A 14,121-nucleotide genomic window follows, 5' to 3' on the forward strand; every position below is an offset into this window, starting at 1 on the left:
CTAACTACATGTTTGCCATGGTTACAAACAAATTAATAATCTTAAGATGGGCATTAAATAGAATAAACGCAATTATGGCTACACAAGAAGACGTTCCTGCTGACAGAGCTATCAAAGAGAGCTCCTCCAGTGATGTACATAAGAGGGAAGAGTGTAAGGATGCCCCTCTTTCCAACCATCCCTTGGTAAGGTGGTTATAGTACACACTGATGTCATATGATGCATCCCCGGCCCTCATTCCTGTAGTCATTATGCTGGTCCTATGGCTTCAACTCCTCTCTCCCAGTCCACAATGTGTCCGAGGGAACACGGAAGGTGAGTGTGTATGGGTGTGTGTGTGTGTGGGGTGTGTGACTCTAGTGTGTGTGTGGCCTCTCTTCATACCACCCACTCACTCACAGATGGTGTTCTATGTGAGCAGTCATGTTGGAGTGCTATTGGACATATCTGACAATACACAGATGCTACTACAAGGCCACGCCCACTCTATAGTAGCCACGGCCGTGAGTGGAAACAAGCGATGGATAGTCACTGCTGATATTGGGCCCAACAGCACTCTCATTGTGTGGGACTCCTACACAGGGTAAGCCCACTGCCTGTCTGTCTGTGTATACTTGCTGTCTGTCACAGTGTTCCAGTGTGTACACTATTTGATGGACTGGGTGAGGGCACTACTTCAGTGGCTCTATCAGAGGATGCCAAGTACCTGGCCACTCTGTCTGCAGATACTCCTCAGGTAGACACACACATGTACTAGCTAGTCTGACTCTTGTGCCTGTATAGGTGGTGTGTGTGTGGGACTGGAGCAGTGGGTGTGAGGGTCCCCTCTGTACTACCAGCCTCAGTGTAGACTCTGGTCCTCAGGATCACCTTGTCTTCCATCCCTCTGACAATCAGCAACTTGTGAGCAACAGTGAGGACAGTGTAGTGTTCTATACCTGGGTGAGTGCTCTCATTACATAGCTAGTGTGTTGACTATGATACACACACTGTAGGCTGGTGACAAGATGAGAGCTACCTCTACACTAGTATCAGACAAGGTACCCACTAGCTAGGTAGTTGCCTGGATTCCTTCTATACTGTCCCTCCAGGACTTCAATAAATCCACTGGTGAGTTGACCCAGTCTGTGTTCATCCCTGGCACTGATAGAGGGATCACTGGCACCTCTGAGGGCTGTGCTGTAGTGTGGGGGCCTAGACCTAACCAGGAAGGTGAGTAAACTCCACTCTGTGTGTGTGTGTGTGTGTGTGTACCTCCGCCCACTCTGTGTGTGTGTGTGTTTGTGTGTTGTGTGTTGTGTGCCTCTGCCCACTCTCTCTCTCTCTTAGGCTGTGGTAGGAGACCAGAAAAACTAATGAAACTCCTCGACTGTCCTGTTACCGTGGTGACCACTGTCAACAGGTACACACACCCTCACACCTTACACACTGTGTTATCCGCCCACTCCCTCGCAGCTTTGTAGTGACTGGTGATGTATCTGGTAGGATCAAGTTCTTTGACTCGTCCCTCAAGTTGCTCCACTGGTATGACAGCAGTGAGCAGTATGGACATCTTGTGTCCATCTCATTCGCCCATCAGCCGCCCAAACTCTCTGACAAGTAACTATTGTCTGTATTAATGTGATGATATACATGTACTGTATCCACACAGCCACCAGTATCCTGGTGATGCCACTATGAGTGGAGGGCCATTCCTTGTCCCTGACTTCAGCACCAGCTCTAGCACAGCCACCATCACACACACCACTGCCAATGGATCACTCATACAGGTACAGACATGTAAGCTAATGAATTTGATAATGATATAATTATATACAAGGACAATTTTCTTTTGATGCAAGTGCACTGCAAGTCTGCAATCTGTATTATGACAGAATAGGTGTGGCTTAGTGGTTAGGGTGGCGGCTTAGTAGATTAGGTGATAGATAAGGTGTGGGTTCGATTCCCTCTTGGGGGGACTTTTCTTATAATAATTCATCATACTCCTTCTCAAGTACATAATCAAGTTGGGGCGTTTCCATTGCAGTCAGTACTGGATGAGCATGCAGACTGTGTGAGTGCCCTCTCGACCCATCCCTCTCTACCTAGACTAGCAGTGGCTAGTACTAAACTAAAGCTCTGGGACTACACTACACGCCAAGTGGTGGCAGCAAGGCACTTCAAGGAGGGTGTGGAAATACAGTGTATCACCTTTGACCCTAGTGGTGACATCATTGGTGAGTTGTGTACACTGTATGCGTGTGTGTGCTAATTGTTGCTTGTGTACGTGTGTAGGTGTTGGGTTCAGTGATGGCGGTGTGGTTCTGTTGGATGCTCTCACATTGCACAGTCTGCAGACTGATCCTTGGCACTACTCTCGAGACTGTGTCTCTTTCATCACGTTCTCTCATGACTCTACCTACCTTGCTACTGCCGTGAGTGTGTCTGTGTGTGTAGGTAGCATTCCTCTGATTGCCCCAGTTGCACAAGTATTAGTGTATCTCTCCCAGGATGCTGACTGCTGTGTGAGTGTGTACGTGTGTGGAGAGGGAGGGAGGTGGTCCTTCCTGGCCAAGCATCGCTCACATCACAAGCCCATTGTCGGCCTACTGTTTGGGGTTCAATTAGACTCCACCCTCCCCAGGCTGCTCTCACTGGGCCAGGACAGACACATTGTAAGTGGCTCCAATACTACACTGTACACTGTACTAGTATGGACCCTACCCTGTGTGTGTGCAGGTGGAGTATGACCTGGCTGGCAGTAGTCAAGATGACCTCATTATACACTCCATAGAGAGAGTAGAGCAAAGTGCCACACCCACTTCCCTTATATGGTACCCTCCTCTCGTTAAGGAATCATTCATCCTACTCTCCAATGATGAGGTATATATACCTCACCCGCCCACTCAGTTATATACCCTATACCTACATGTATCATAGATAGAACAGTAAGAGGGATTGGAAACGACCGGGCCGCCCTGTGTAAAAGGTTGAAACACTCCGCGTTATATTTCGCGCTCGCAAATATTTTCGTGGTTGATCGTTTTGTGTTGTATTTCAACTGTTTCTAGCTCTCCTATCCACTAGCGATCACTCAGGGGCTGGGAGGTACTCTAGAGAAGTAAGTTTATACCACTGACAAGCTCTGAGTCCGTTGTCTTTACTCTGTTTCCAATTTTTGTTGAGTTAAGCTTGAATTACTCTATGTAAACTTTTCTCTTTCCCTGCTGTGAAGTCAAAACAGCAAAGTACATTGCTTGACTTGTTATTATGTATCTAAGTGCTATATAGAATGGCTTCATGCTATGGATAAGCTGTACTGTTCATAAACGTTTGCAGTATAGTCCTTCAAACTGCTTTAGTATACTTTCAGTATAAATTTAGACACACCACGGGCCTTGACTTCCCACGACTTCATAGTAAGGGCTACTCCTTCTTTTATAGCATTTATTTGTTTAGTGATAGTGGCTGCGTGGCTCAGTCGACTTTTTAGAGCTAGATTCTCTTTACTTTTTAGAAAAATCAACATTAAAAGTGATCAATTTCACTGTTTCTATGTACAGCACATTGTAGAGCAGTCAAGACAGGTAATGAGCATGCTGACTATAAAAATAATCCTTTGTAGTTTTAGCCACACCCTATAACGCGGAGTGTTTCACGCAAACATTTTCGTTTCCAATCCCTCCTACTGTTCTATCTATGCATGTATATAGTACAAGCTGAAGCTGTTCAACTCCACCACTAAGATGTGTCGGCAGACGCTACTGGGGCCTGCCTTTGAAACACCCATCACAAGGTAATTAGCTAGTACCCATACGTTAGTCTCCCCCCACACCGTATAGACAGTGTGTTAGTCTCCCCCCCCACACCGTGTAGACAGCTGCTGCTCCCTGGAATGGTAGTGAGGGGCTCTGAAGGAGAAGAGGTTCGCAGGTACCTAGCCTACACCACTCAAGACAAGGTGGGCCTCCTACTACTACCACACGATGGAAACCCACACAACACCTCTTGCCTGCTGGCCCACTCTGGGAACGTGAGTACCCCTCTGTGTGTGTGGTAGGGGACTAGCCTCCTTGTAGTGAGTACCCTGTGTGTGTGTGTGTGTGTGTGTGTGTGTGTGTGTGTGTGTGTGTGTGTGTGTGTGTGTGTGTGTGTGTGTGTGTGTGGTAGGGGACTAGCCTCCTTGTAGTGAGTACCCTGTGTGTGTGTGTGTGTGTGTGTAGTAGGGGACTAGCCTCCTTGTAGTGAGTACCCTGTGTGTGTGTGTGTGTGTGTGGTAGGGGACTAGCCTCGATTCTTGTAGGTGACTGATTTAACTAGCTCTCATGATGGCTCCTACTTGTTCACTGCTGGAGGGCATGACCACACTGTGCACATGTGGACAGTTAACACGGGGTAAGAGGATACATGCTTTAATTGCCTTCATTTGTACTCCCCCTCCTCTGTAGAGCCCTGGAGGCTCTCTCCCAGCTGGGAGGAGCTGGTCTAGAACCATTCTACTCCCTCCTAGAGGGGGGGAGGGAGGGAGGGTTCTTCAAAGAGCTGGAGGAATTCTTCTATTATGCTCAAATAAGAAGGTACATGTATGTTAATTATTATAATTATAATAGACTATTGTGTGCAGTCAGAGTGTTGAGACTACTGGTGAGAGGGAAGTGTCATGTACAGTGCCAGTGGAGCAACTACCTGACATCATGAGAGCTGTGGGTTATTATCCTTCAGAAGAACAGGTGAGACTAGCAATCCTGTGCCTGTGTGTACTGTGTGCCTGTGTGTACTGTGTGCCTGTGTGTACTGTGTGCCTGTGTGTACTGTGTGCCTGTGTGCCTGGGTGTACTGTGTGTACTGTGTGCCTGTGTGTACTGTGTACAGATTGAGAACATGGTGAATGAAGTCAAGTTTAGTAATTATGTCTCCTCCAAAGTCTTCAAGACTCAGATTGACCTTGGAGACACTCTGAAACGTAAGTAATCCCCCTCCCTCCCACACACACACACCGCCCACTCACCCGCCCCCACCACACACACACAGTGTACATTAATCATCGCCCTGCCTTTGGGTTGTCCCCTGGTCAGTTTCTGGAAGCCTTCAAAGCTCTGGGTCAAAGGTCAGGGGGGGAGTGCACTGTGGACAGGACTAAGTTATTGGAGCTGCTACAAGAGAAAGGTGTGTGTGTGTGTGTGTGTGTGTGTGTGTGTGTGGGTGTGGGTGTGTGTGTGTGTGTGTGTGTGTGTGTAGGTGTTCACCATTGTATGTACACATGTGCACAGGAGAGCATCTCACAGAGACTGAGTTGGTGGAGTATCTGATGACCTTATTAGGAGCTACTAGCAACCCTGAGGTAGAGGGTGCCTTCACAGCAGAGCCTGGGGATGTACTGGCAGAGATACCAAACACACTGACAGCCACACTGTTTGCGGAGGAACTATTAGGACTAGCTACCTAACTACCCAACACAGTGTGTGTGTGTGTTCACCATTAATTACATTATTATTATTATTGTACCTATAACGTCTTCAGCATAATTAATTTTCAACAAAAATAATTTGATTTGCAAAAGTCAGTTTGTTAATAAGATGATCTTTACCAACCAGCATGGCACAGTATGTATCTACTAACAAGAGTAGTGTTGAGACCTACTAGTCTAGTGTGCCGTGGTTGCAGTAGAAGTGTTCACAGCTCCAGTAGCAGGGACCAGTACTTCAGGTGAGTGTACTAGCCAGCCCTCACTGCACTCTCCTGTCACTAGCAGACTACTGGAGATTGGCAAGTTAGAGTCCCCTCAGCCCTCGGGCTATTATCCTGCTGCACAGTTCTTCCTGCATCGTGTGTTTGGTTATCGTGGAGTGGTCTTATTCCCGTGGACTGCTAACGTATATGATAGAGACATCAGTAGAACCACTGAGAGGTGTGTGTGTGTGTGTGTGTGTGTGGGTGTGTGTGTGTGTGTGTGTGGGTGGGTGGGTGTGTGTGTGTGTGTGCGCGCGCGTGTGTGTGTGTCACACTATTGTCCTTCATTGCACAGTAGTAGTGGTTGGGAGGAAGAGGGACTATTGTACAGTAAGGTGAAGGGTTTGCAAGCACAGAGCAAGCCATACTACCAGGTCCTCATTGACAACAAGGACTTCCCCTATGTAGTGAGTGACCCCAAGCTAATAAGTGCCATTAATATGATTCCCTGCCCTAGCGCACACACCCTGAGGCCATCACCTTCCTAGCATCCAGCAAAGACACATCTCTCTACTCTCTACCAGGTACGTGGGTGCCTCACTCACTCTAGTCTAGCTGCCACACCACACCACACCACACTCTAGTCTAGCTGTCACACTGCTGCAGGATTGGACTATGTGGCCCATGAAGACATCCTACCCTATACCAGCACTGGGCAGGACAGCTTCTCTCATCAATTGTTCCCACAGTTCTTTGTGCCCAGTGGAGACAAGCAAGGTTGGTCAGTTCTACCTTAATTTGTTTCGATGAATAGTATGATAGCGTACATGTGATAGGGCTCCCTGACTAAATTGAAGTTACAGGCACTCCAAAGTGTCCATTTTCTAGCAAAAAGCGTGGGCTATATTTCGTAGCTAAGTTTGAGAGGCCATACCTTGTATTGATATTGCTGCAGGGTCACTGTTTCTGCCTCGTGATGTGTTGAGTGCTTGGCGTGAGAAGAATCATAAATGGCTGACTCTGAGTGATGTGCACAGAGAGAGCACTGCTGGAGTGAGAGTGTCTGTAATGCCATTCTATATGGGCAGCAAAGATGAGGACCAAGGAACCACTTACTGGTGGAGGTGATACTAGTTCCTCATGTGTTTAATCGATGGTTCTTGGACAGCCATAACTTTCGTACCGTTGATCCAATGTCAAAAATTTTAGGATTTTCTGAAAGCTTAGAAAAATACCTTTCAAATGGTATCATCAAAGTTCATATTTGAGAGATAAAAGTGTTTTTCCAATTTAGTTGTACCATAGATTATAGCCCATGGTCCGAGGCCGAAAAATGACAAATTATGGCCCAGATGAAATTTTGGATTGGAACACACCGTTTGAAAGGTATTTTTCTAAGCTTTCAGAAATTCTAAAATTTTTAACATTGGATCAACTGTACTGAAGTTATGGCTGTTGAGAGATGTTCAACTACACCCTCACCCCCTCCGTTTAATCAATCTCTTTCAGCTGCCATAACTTGAATTCTGTGGATCCAAAGTCAAAAATTGATTTTCTGAAAGCTTAGAAAAATACCTTTCAAATGGTATCATCATAGTTCATATTTGAGAGATAAAAGTGTTTTCCAATTTAGTTGTACCATAGATTATAGCCCATGGTCCGAGGCCGAAAAATGACAAATTATGGCCCAGATGAAATTTTGGATTGGAACACACCGTTTGAAAGGTATTTTTCTAAGCTTTCAGAAAATTCTAAAATTTTTGACATTGGATCAACTGTACTGAAGTTATGGCTGTTGAAAGATGTTCAACTATACCCTCACCCCCTCCGTTTAATCAATCTCTTTCAGCTGCCATAACTTGAATTCTGTGGATCCTAAGTAAAAAAATTTATGATTTTCTGAAAGCTTAGAAAAATACCTTTCAAATGGTATCATCATAGTTCATATTTGAGAGATATTTGAGAGATAAAAGTGTTTTTCCAATTTAGTTGTACCATGGATTATATATAGCCCATGGTCCGAGGCCGAAAAATGACAAATTATGGCCCAGACGAAATTTTGGATTGGAACACACCGTTTGAAAGGTATTTTTCTAAGCTTTCAGAAAATTCTAAAATTTTTGACATTGGATCAACTGTACTGAAGTTATGGCTGTTGAAAGATGTTCAACTACACCCTCACCCCCTCCGTTTAATCAATCTCTTTCAGCTGCCATAACTTGAATTCTGTGGATCCTAAGTAAAAATTTTTATGATTTTCTGAAAGCTTAGAAAAATACCTTTCAAATGGTATCATCATAGTTCATATTCAAGAGATAAAATTATTTGTCAATTTAGTTGTACCATGGATTATAGCCCATGGTCCGAGGCCGAAAAATGACAAATTATGGCCCAGACGAATTTTGGATTGGAACACACCGTTTGAAAGGTATTTTTCTAAGCTTTCAGAGAATTTAAAAATTTTTGACATTGGATCAACTGTACTGAAGTTATGGCTGTTGAAAGATGTTCAACTACACTCCCACCCCCTCCGTTTAATCAATCTCTTTCAGCTGCCATAACTTGAATTCTGTGGATCCATAGTCAAAATTTTCTGAAAGCTTAGAAAAAATTAATACCTTTCAAATGGCTATCATCAAACTTCATATTTAAGAGATAAAAGTGTTTTCCAATTTAGCTGTACCATGGATTATATATAGCCCATGGTCCGAGGCCGAAAAATGACAAATTAGGGCCCCGACGAAATTTTGGATTAACACATCATTTTAAAGGTCTATTTCTGAAATCTTTGGCATTGGATCAATGGTACGAAAGTTATGGCTGTTAAAAAATGTTCAACTGCAACACACGCACACGCACACACACACACACGCACACACACACACACACACACACACACACACACACACACCGTTTAACTAGCTATATTATTATTCACACTTCAGATACAATATTCGGCTCGAGTGCCTGAGTGGTGAGCGGCTTGTGTTGCGTGAGCGTCACTGGAGAATCTATTCTGGTACTGGGTTTCTGGAGACAGTGAAAGGTCGTGGGGTCATCGGTCAAGAGCCTGTTTTCTCTTCGGCCCAACCTTGCTTCCAGTACAGCAGTCATGTGTCCCTCAAGTCACCATCCGGACATATGTGGTAAGTGTGTCATGTGCTTATCATGTGACCCCCTTCACTATATACACACATACACACAGGGGAACGTTTCTACTCGAGCGTGGAGATAAGAGCTCATTTGAAGTGCGAGTGCCGCCATTTACTCTGGACAGTAGTCGTGATGATGAACAATCATAGACTATAATTATGTACTGTGTTCCATTCTATTCATTCTGTTATCACTACATGTATGACTTAATGTTGCGTATCATTTATTGTTACAAAATGACGTCAAAATAATACAAAAGAATAATCACGCGCTATATATAATCTAGAGTCAGTTGTATATAGTTTCAATAAGTAGCTCTTCCTCCTGTGAGGTCGAAACACACTCCAGTGTTGAAGCTTGCTTCTTGAGACACTATGAACTGTGTGATGCTAGCCACTTCATCTAGACTGCAACACCTGCACACAAACATAATAATTATATATATAGCAGCAGGAGTATGTACTCCTGATAGCAGTTATACAGTAACTGTGTGTTCACCTCTTCATTGGTATCTTATCTGTCATGTACTTGACCTGTGCCGGGTCCATAGCTTCCACCATGGGAGTCATGACAACAGCGGGAGCAAGAGCATTGACTGTGATACCTGACTCAGCATTTTCCTTGCCAACACTCTTAACTAGTCCAATCACAGCAGCTTTGCTTGAGCTGTACGCACACATCCCGGCATTACCCTGAGGAGGGGGGGGTAGTGTGTGGGCGGTAGTGTGTGTGTGTGGGCGTACCTCTTTACCAGCAATGGAGGCAATGAGGAGAATGCGGCCATAGTTACGTTTCTTCATCTCCACGAGTGAGTGCTTGGTCATGAGGAAGCTTCCTCTCACATTCACTGCAAACACACCACTAATGACAGCCCACACACACACCTCTCACTACACACACACCTCCCACTACACACACACACACCCACACACACCTTGGTACACTTTATCAAACTCGGCCACATCCACTATGTCAGCAGTGGCACTATGAGGGCCCACAATACCAGCACAGTTGACCATGATGTCCACACGTCCCCACAGCTCCACTGTCTTCTTGAATCCAGCCACAACACTCTCCTCATCTCTCACATCCACTACACAACTGCTCAGTTCTGGCGACGCCCCCTCCACCACTGGCTTCATATCAAATACCATCACTTTAGCCCCGTTCCTCTGGAGCATAGCAGCTATAGCTCCACCCAGGCCCTGAGCACCCCCTGTTACTATAGCAACCTGCAGAGGGACCTGCATGCACACACTACACACACACACACAATGATCAACTTACTTGTCCTTCAAACATCTTGTTAGCAGCCATAGTAAAAATAACTACTGACGACCTTTACCACAGTTTTTTTTTTTTTTTTTTTTTTTTTTTTTTATAATGTTTGATGCAGAGGAAGCATACAGGATATGACAAGGTAGCTAAATGAAGCTAATAATGAAGTCAGTCCATAACCAAAAAGTAAAGGTGCAGGTGCAGGTGTACTTAAGTGAAAAAAAGAAAAAAGGAAAAAAATTTAACTTATTGCTATAATTTTGACAGGGATAATTTAAAAGCAGATGGGCTAGGGCTACTGATAACATTTAGGGGAAGGGAATTCCAAATGGGGATTACGCTTACAAAAAAGGAATGTCTATGGGCTAGGGTTTTAACATATGGTTTAAAAATAATTTGATTATGAGGGTGACGGGGGGAAGGGCGAGGATGGAGGGTGAAAACATTGGGAGATATTATAGATAAATTATTAAGTATATTAAAGCAGACTTTCAGTTTTTGGTTTTTCCTTCGAGATGACAGAGGTTTCCAGTTTAAGGAGGCAAGCAGGTCAGGGTATTCTGCCCTCCACTGCTCCTCTGTTTAACCTTTATCCATTAGCGATCTTTACCCAAAGCCAAAGTTCCAATGGATTCTGCAGAGCTAGTGAGTTTAGTGACTAAAAGCGATTGGTTTTTGTCAGCTTCTGTTACGTCCCTCGTCCTTGTACAGTTGAAGGAATGGGAGTGGTTGGTGAGGACCGAGTTGACTGCAAAGCTGGAGGCCATTGATCGTCATCTGGAGGAGTGCTCTAAGAAACTATCTCCGTTCCCTATAGCTGGTGAGTGTGCGTGTGCTGTGTGTGTGTAACTACCTCCCTCAGGTGCTGAGATAAGACCTGTTCTATTGAGCTCCCAGCACCAGTAAGTACACTAGCTCATGACCTCTGTACTCCCCTCTATACTGGTTGTAGGGGTGACAATGTCCTCTGTACTGTCACGGTGGACGGGGACAGGATATCACGAGCTGTGAGTGTTGTCTAACACAGTATATAGTCACAGCTAATCTTGTGTAGGAGTTGAATGTTCGAGCTCCTGGCAAAGGAGGACGTTCTCTACGCACTACCATCAAGGAACAGTCACCATGGAAACTCAAGCAAGTGAGGCATTACTACTCACTATGAGAGGGACTTTCCCCTCTGTCCTCAGGTACAAGACTCTGTGAACCACTTCCAGAGGGTTCGCGACCTTTACGCTAGTCTAAAGAGCTGTGGTCACTCCTCACAGTCATGTCTGCGTGGGTGTTTGGAGGGGTTGCTGGGAGCACTGCTTCAAACAGAGGCCGCCCTCACTCTACCCCCCAACACTACCGCACAGCACATATTCAACAACAATCAAAAAGTTTGCTTGCTCAAGTTATTATATCCGCCCCCTCATATCCACCCCCTCATATACAGTCTGTGCTGAAGCCTGAGCTGCCTGAGGACGTGGCGTTGTATTTCCACATCAGCTCTTCCCTGCTCGTGCTGACAGTGTTAGCAGTGACGGCACGCGGTGGTGTTCGGGAGATGAAGGACATTGAGTCTAACTCCTGGATGGGGGCACTATTGTAAGCTAGTCTTTAGGCTGACTATTATTGCCTCCACTGTATATAGTGAGCATGGAAGTGTGATATACGAGGTGACAGGTCAGCTCAGAGTATCTGCCAGTGTGCCGTGGCTAGCAGCAGTCCTGGCATTGCTCAGACAAAGCCTGGAGCTAACACAGGATCTGCTTGATAAGGTAGGCCTGTCTTAATGGCCTCTTCTGTATTTAATTGTGTCTACTCTGCAGGTTAAAGTGTTTGATGGAGTGTCATCAGTTTAGGAACAATGAACACGTATAGTGCATGTACGTTAATTATAGAAATATTGTTTGAACAATAATTTATTATGAATTGACTCATAAACTCATCATCAAATTAATTGCTGCCAAAATTATGTCAACATAATAAATTAATGCACACAATGCTATTGAGAGTGTTTGTTGCGTGAGTGCAGTTCTCTCTCTTGAGTTCTCTTAGCGTAGTTCTGTGCCATGGAGTGGACGATACTCAGCACAAAATAGACCACCATCACCAGCAGTAGATACCCAAACAACTGCTGGATAAGACTCGACTCCTGCAAACACATACAGTCAGTACACACCCACACACACCCACACACACCTGCACTAACTCCTCTCCTGGTTTCCTGTGAAGATGTGCCTTCTGTTTCTCGAGAAATTCACTGAATGGTGCTTGTATCAGTGGGCCAGCATAGGGGATTCCCCTGCATGTATACACACACGTATATATACATCCGCAGCCAGGACAGGGACTTCCCCTCTCTTACCCAATGAGATCCACTGCCCACTCCAAGTGGTGTTCACTGAAAGCCAGAATGACAAACACTTGCTGTGTGTGAGGACATGCATGGATAAGCATGACTAATCGAACATCAGGTACACCTTTAAGGCTGTACATAACTGGGAATATGCACAATCCTAATTCAGTTAGAATGGAACATTTCGATCAGTTTGACCTAGCTACCTGAATGTGCATCTTGATGATGGCCTTCCCGATTAGAGTAGCACCGAAGAATGTCCAGAAAGGCACTAGAAAGTGTCCACAAGTAATGCCAGCCAGGTCAAACAAGGGGTTGGGTATCTATGTGGGGGGTAATCACTGCATACTGTGGGGGGGGGGCTTACAGAGGCACAGAGGAGAATACCGAAGAAGCCAATTTTCTGTACTAGACGATGAACAGCTTTCTTTGCTCTTGTGAGAGGATCTTTGCGACTGGAGTGAAGTACAGCCTCTATCTGATCATAGTCTCTGTCATCCACCTCTTCTCCATCAGACAGACGAGCTGTGGGGGGTGTTAGCATAGAGGGGGTGGGGGGTACACAGACTCACCTGCTCTGGCCATGAAGTATGGAGGCAGCTCTCCCAGGGCTGCACCAGCACCCTGCACAAGGCAACCAGCTATCAGAGAGCCACACACACACACTAGCCACCCCACCCACGCACACCCACACAGAGGAGAGCTACACACGCCCACTCACCCACATGACTGCTTCCAGCCTCACTTTACTCATGACAGTCCAAAAGGAGATTGGATAGCCTGCTTCTGTGTCTGGGCACACAATGCTAGAGGTGTGTGTGTGAGGGGGCGGTGTGTGTGTGTGTGAGGGGGAGGTGGGTGTAGCCTCACTCGTTGGGGTAGGGGGGGTCAGGAAAGTCGACAGAGTTACAAGTAAATGCAGCCAGTGTGACGGAGGCAATGAATGGACCTAGATACAGTAGGAAGGTGTGTAGTCCAGTACCCAGGCCGACAGAGGAGAGGACTCCTAGACCCACCCAATAGGACCACCATAGCAACTCACGCTCCACTATTGCCACTGTCTGGAGGGAGGAGGAGGTAATAAAGAGAGAGAGAGATGAATACACTAACGTACTGTTTGATGAGGTCCATCGAGGTAGTAACTGAGCACTAGTACGATTGCCAATAGCATTGTTAGGAAAACCTTGATACGATGTTGGAGCACTCTACAGGGGGATACACATATCACACACACAGCACACCCTCACACACGCCCACTCACCCACTCACTAGCTTGGACGTCTCATAAAGCAGCTCTCTTGTGAAGTAATGTAGTGTAGTGAGTGGGCGTCTCCACAGGACAAGTTTGGAGCGATCTTTACGCTGGGATTGCCTCAACTTCTCCAACCCAGGATCTACACACACACAGTACACACAGTACACACAGTACACACAGTACAGGGGCTGGGGGGGGGGGGGGGGCGTACCTCTGGTGGTGGTGGTGGCTGCTTGTGGCTGGCCATTGTTGGAGGCTGCAGGAGTGTACATGAGAGAGGCTATGACACACACACACAATGATCATACCCTGCAGCCGAGTACTACTATTCCTTGACTTCCTCTCTTTCATTCCTTCCCTTACTCCACTGTGTGGTAGGCCATGTGTGTTGATTGTTATTATCATGTGACATGGATGCTGACTCAGGGCTTCAGTACAGACAGTA

The 14,121-nt window shown here is 45.8% G+C and overlaps 5 protein-coding genes across 8 annotated transcripts; 3 read left to right on the top strand and 2 right to left on the bottom strand.

Moving 5' to 3' along the window:
* Positions 1-24: 24 nt before the first annotated feature.
* LOC135339411 (cilia- and flagella-associated protein 251-like) lies at positions 25-5,538 on the top strand. Its single transcript, XM_064535497.1, has 22 exons — positions 25-185; positions 247-315; positions 402-583; positions 631-736; positions 784-942; positions 996-1,040; positions 1,092-1,212; positions 1,330-1,402; positions 1,456-1,599; positions 1,652-1,769; positions 2,027-2,216; positions 2,275-2,414; positions 2,490-2,654; positions 2,719-2,862; positions 3,693-3,775; positions 3,856-4,012; positions 4,283-4,374; positions 4,428-4,556; positions 4,604-4,709; positions 4,852-4,942; positions 5,011-5,145; positions 5,250-5,538. The coding sequence occupies exons 1-22, from the start codon at positions 75-77 to the stop codon at positions 5,423-5,425; spliced, it is 2,736 nt and encodes a 911-aa protein (XP_064391567.1). The 5' UTR covers positions 25-74; the 3' UTR covers positions 5,426-5,538.
* On the top strand, positions 5,538-9,039 carry LOC135339424 (polymerase delta-interacting protein 2-like). 3 transcript variants are annotated; one of them, XM_064535519.1, is made up of 8 exons: positions 5,538-5,685; positions 5,732-5,887; positions 6,005-6,116; positions 6,167-6,233; positions 6,316-6,426; positions 6,605-6,773; positions 8,595-8,795; positions 8,855-9,039. In XM_064535519.1, the coding sequence occupies exons 1-8, from the start codon at positions 5,585-5,587 to the stop codon at positions 8,949-8,951; spliced, it is 1,014 nt and encodes a 337-aa protein (XP_064391589.1). In that variant the 5' UTR covers positions 5,538-5,584; the 3' UTR covers positions 8,952-9,039. The 3 variants fall into 3 exon arrangements, with proteins under 3 accessions (XP_064391589.1, XP_064391588.1, XP_064391590.1); XM_064535518.1 differs by having other exon boundaries at positions 5,548-5,685; positions 5,729-5,887; XM_064535520.1 differs by having other exon boundaries at positions 5,548-5,685; positions 5,729-5,887; positions 6,008-6,116.
* Positions 9,009-10,163, bottom strand: LOC135339427 (2-dehydro-3-deoxy-L-rhamnonate dehydrogenase (NAD(+))-like). 2 transcript variants are annotated; one of them, XM_064535526.1, is made up of 5 exons: positions 10,090-10,163; positions 9,737-10,034; positions 9,546-9,649; positions 9,301-9,494; positions 9,009-9,218 (listed from the first exon to the last, which is right to left on the bottom strand). In XM_064535526.1, the coding sequence occupies exons 1-5, from the start codon at positions 10,117-10,119 to the stop codon at positions 9,107-9,109; spliced, it is 738 nt and encodes a 245-aa protein (XP_064391596.1). In that variant the 5' UTR covers positions 10,120-10,163; the 3' UTR covers positions 9,009-9,106. The 2 variants fall into 2 exon arrangements, with proteins under 2 accessions (XP_064391596.1, XP_064391595.1); XM_064535525.1 differs by having other exon boundaries at positions 9,737-10,046; positions 10,090-10,150.
* Positions 10,164-10,340: 177 nt separating this feature from the next.
* Positions 10,341-12,010, top strand: LOC135339426 (protein rogdi homolog). Its single transcript, XM_064535524.1, has 9 exons — positions 10,341-10,725; positions 10,792-10,900; positions 10,943-10,982; positions 11,033-11,087; positions 11,135-11,218; positions 11,268-11,459; positions 11,516-11,667; positions 11,714-11,840; positions 11,892-12,010. The coding sequence occupies exons 1-9, from the start codon at positions 10,708-10,710 to the stop codon at positions 11,922-11,924; spliced, it is 810 nt and encodes a 269-aa protein (XP_064391594.1). The 5' UTR covers positions 10,341-10,707; the 3' UTR covers positions 11,925-12,010.
* On the bottom strand, positions 11,995-14,081 carry LOC135339421 (vacuole membrane protein 1-like). Its single transcript, XM_064535514.1, has 12 exons — positions 13,985-14,081; positions 13,888-13,932; positions 13,683-13,815; positions 13,536-13,626; positions 13,292-13,482; positions 13,143-13,227; positions 12,994-13,045; positions 12,789-12,946; positions 12,628-12,744; positions 12,431-12,492; positions 12,265-12,367; positions 11,995-12,217 (listed from the first exon to the last, which is right to left on the bottom strand). Exons 1-12 carry the CDS (start codon positions 14,079-14,081, stop codon positions 12,068-12,070), a joined length of 1,284 nt encoding a protein of 427 aa, XP_064391584.1. The 3' UTR covers positions 11,995-12,067.
* Positions 14,082-14,121: the final 40 nt, after the last annotated feature.

This window comes from Halichondria panicea, chromosome 8 (assembly GCF_963675165.1).
Source record: "Halichondria panicea chromosome 8, odHalPani1.1, whole genome shotgun sequence".
In the NCBI taxonomy this organism is placed as follows: Eukaryota; Metazoa; Porifera; class Demospongiae; order Suberitida; family Halichondriidae; genus Halichondria; species Halichondria panicea.

Bases quoted from the DNA above. Each gene is read 5' to 3' on its own strand.
- LOC135339421 (XM_064535514.1), bottom strand. From the start codon at position 14,081: ATGATAATAACAATCAACACACATGGCCTACCACACAGTGGAGTAAGG. The intron at 12,947-12,993 runs GTGAGTCTGTGT...CACCCCCCACAG, and splicing joins ATACTTCATGGCCAGAGCAG to CTCGTCTGTCTGATGGAGAA. The intron at 12,745-12,788 runs GTAAGCCCCCCC...CCCCCCACATAG, and splicing joins GTATTCTCCTCTGTGCCTCT to ATACCCAACCCCTTGTTTGA.
- LOC135339424 (XM_064535518.1), top strand. From the start codon at position 5,585: ATGTATCTACTAACAAGAGTAGTGTTGAGACCTACTAGTCTAGTGTGC. The intron at 5,888-6,004 runs GTGTGTGTGTGT...TTCATTGCACAG, and splicing joins ATCAGTAGAACCACTGAGAG to TAGTAGTGGTTGGGAGGAAG. The intron at 6,427-6,604 runs GTTGGTCAGTTC...ATATTGCTGCAG, and splicing joins GCCCAGTGGAGACAAGCAAG to GGTCACTGTTTCTGCCTCGT.
- LOC135339427 (XM_064535525.1), bottom strand. From the start codon at position 10,119: ATGGCTGCTAACAAGATGTTTGAAGGACAA. The intron at 10,047-10,089 runs GTAAGTTGATCA...GTGTGCATGCAG, and splicing joins ACAAGATGTTTGAAGGACAA to GTCCCTCTGCAGGTTGCTAT. The intron at 9,495-9,545 runs GTACGCCCACAC...CCCCCTCCTCAG, and splicing joins CCTCCATTGCTGGTAAAGAG to GGTAATGCCGGGATGTGTGC.
- LOC135339411 (XM_064535497.1), top strand. From the start codon at position 75: ATGGCTACACAAGAAGACGTTCCTGCTGACAGAGCTATCAAAGAGAGC. The intron at 2,415-2,489 runs GTGAGTGTGTCT...TATCTCTCCCAG, and splicing joins CTACCTACCTTGCTACTGCC to GATGCTGACTGCTGTGTGAG. The intron at 4,943-5,010 runs GTAAGTAATCCC...ACACACACACAG, and splicing joins CCTTGGAGACACTCTGAAAC to TGTACATTAATCATCGCCCT.
- LOC135339426 (XM_064535524.1), top strand. The intron at 11,460-11,515 runs GTTTGCTTGCTC...CCTCATATACAG, and splicing joins TATTCAACAACAATCAAAAA to TCTGTGCTGAAGCCTGAGCT. The intron at 11,668-11,713 runs GTAAGCTAGTCT...CACTGTATATAG, and splicing joins TCCTGGATGGGGGCACTATT to TGAGCATGGAAGTGTGATAT.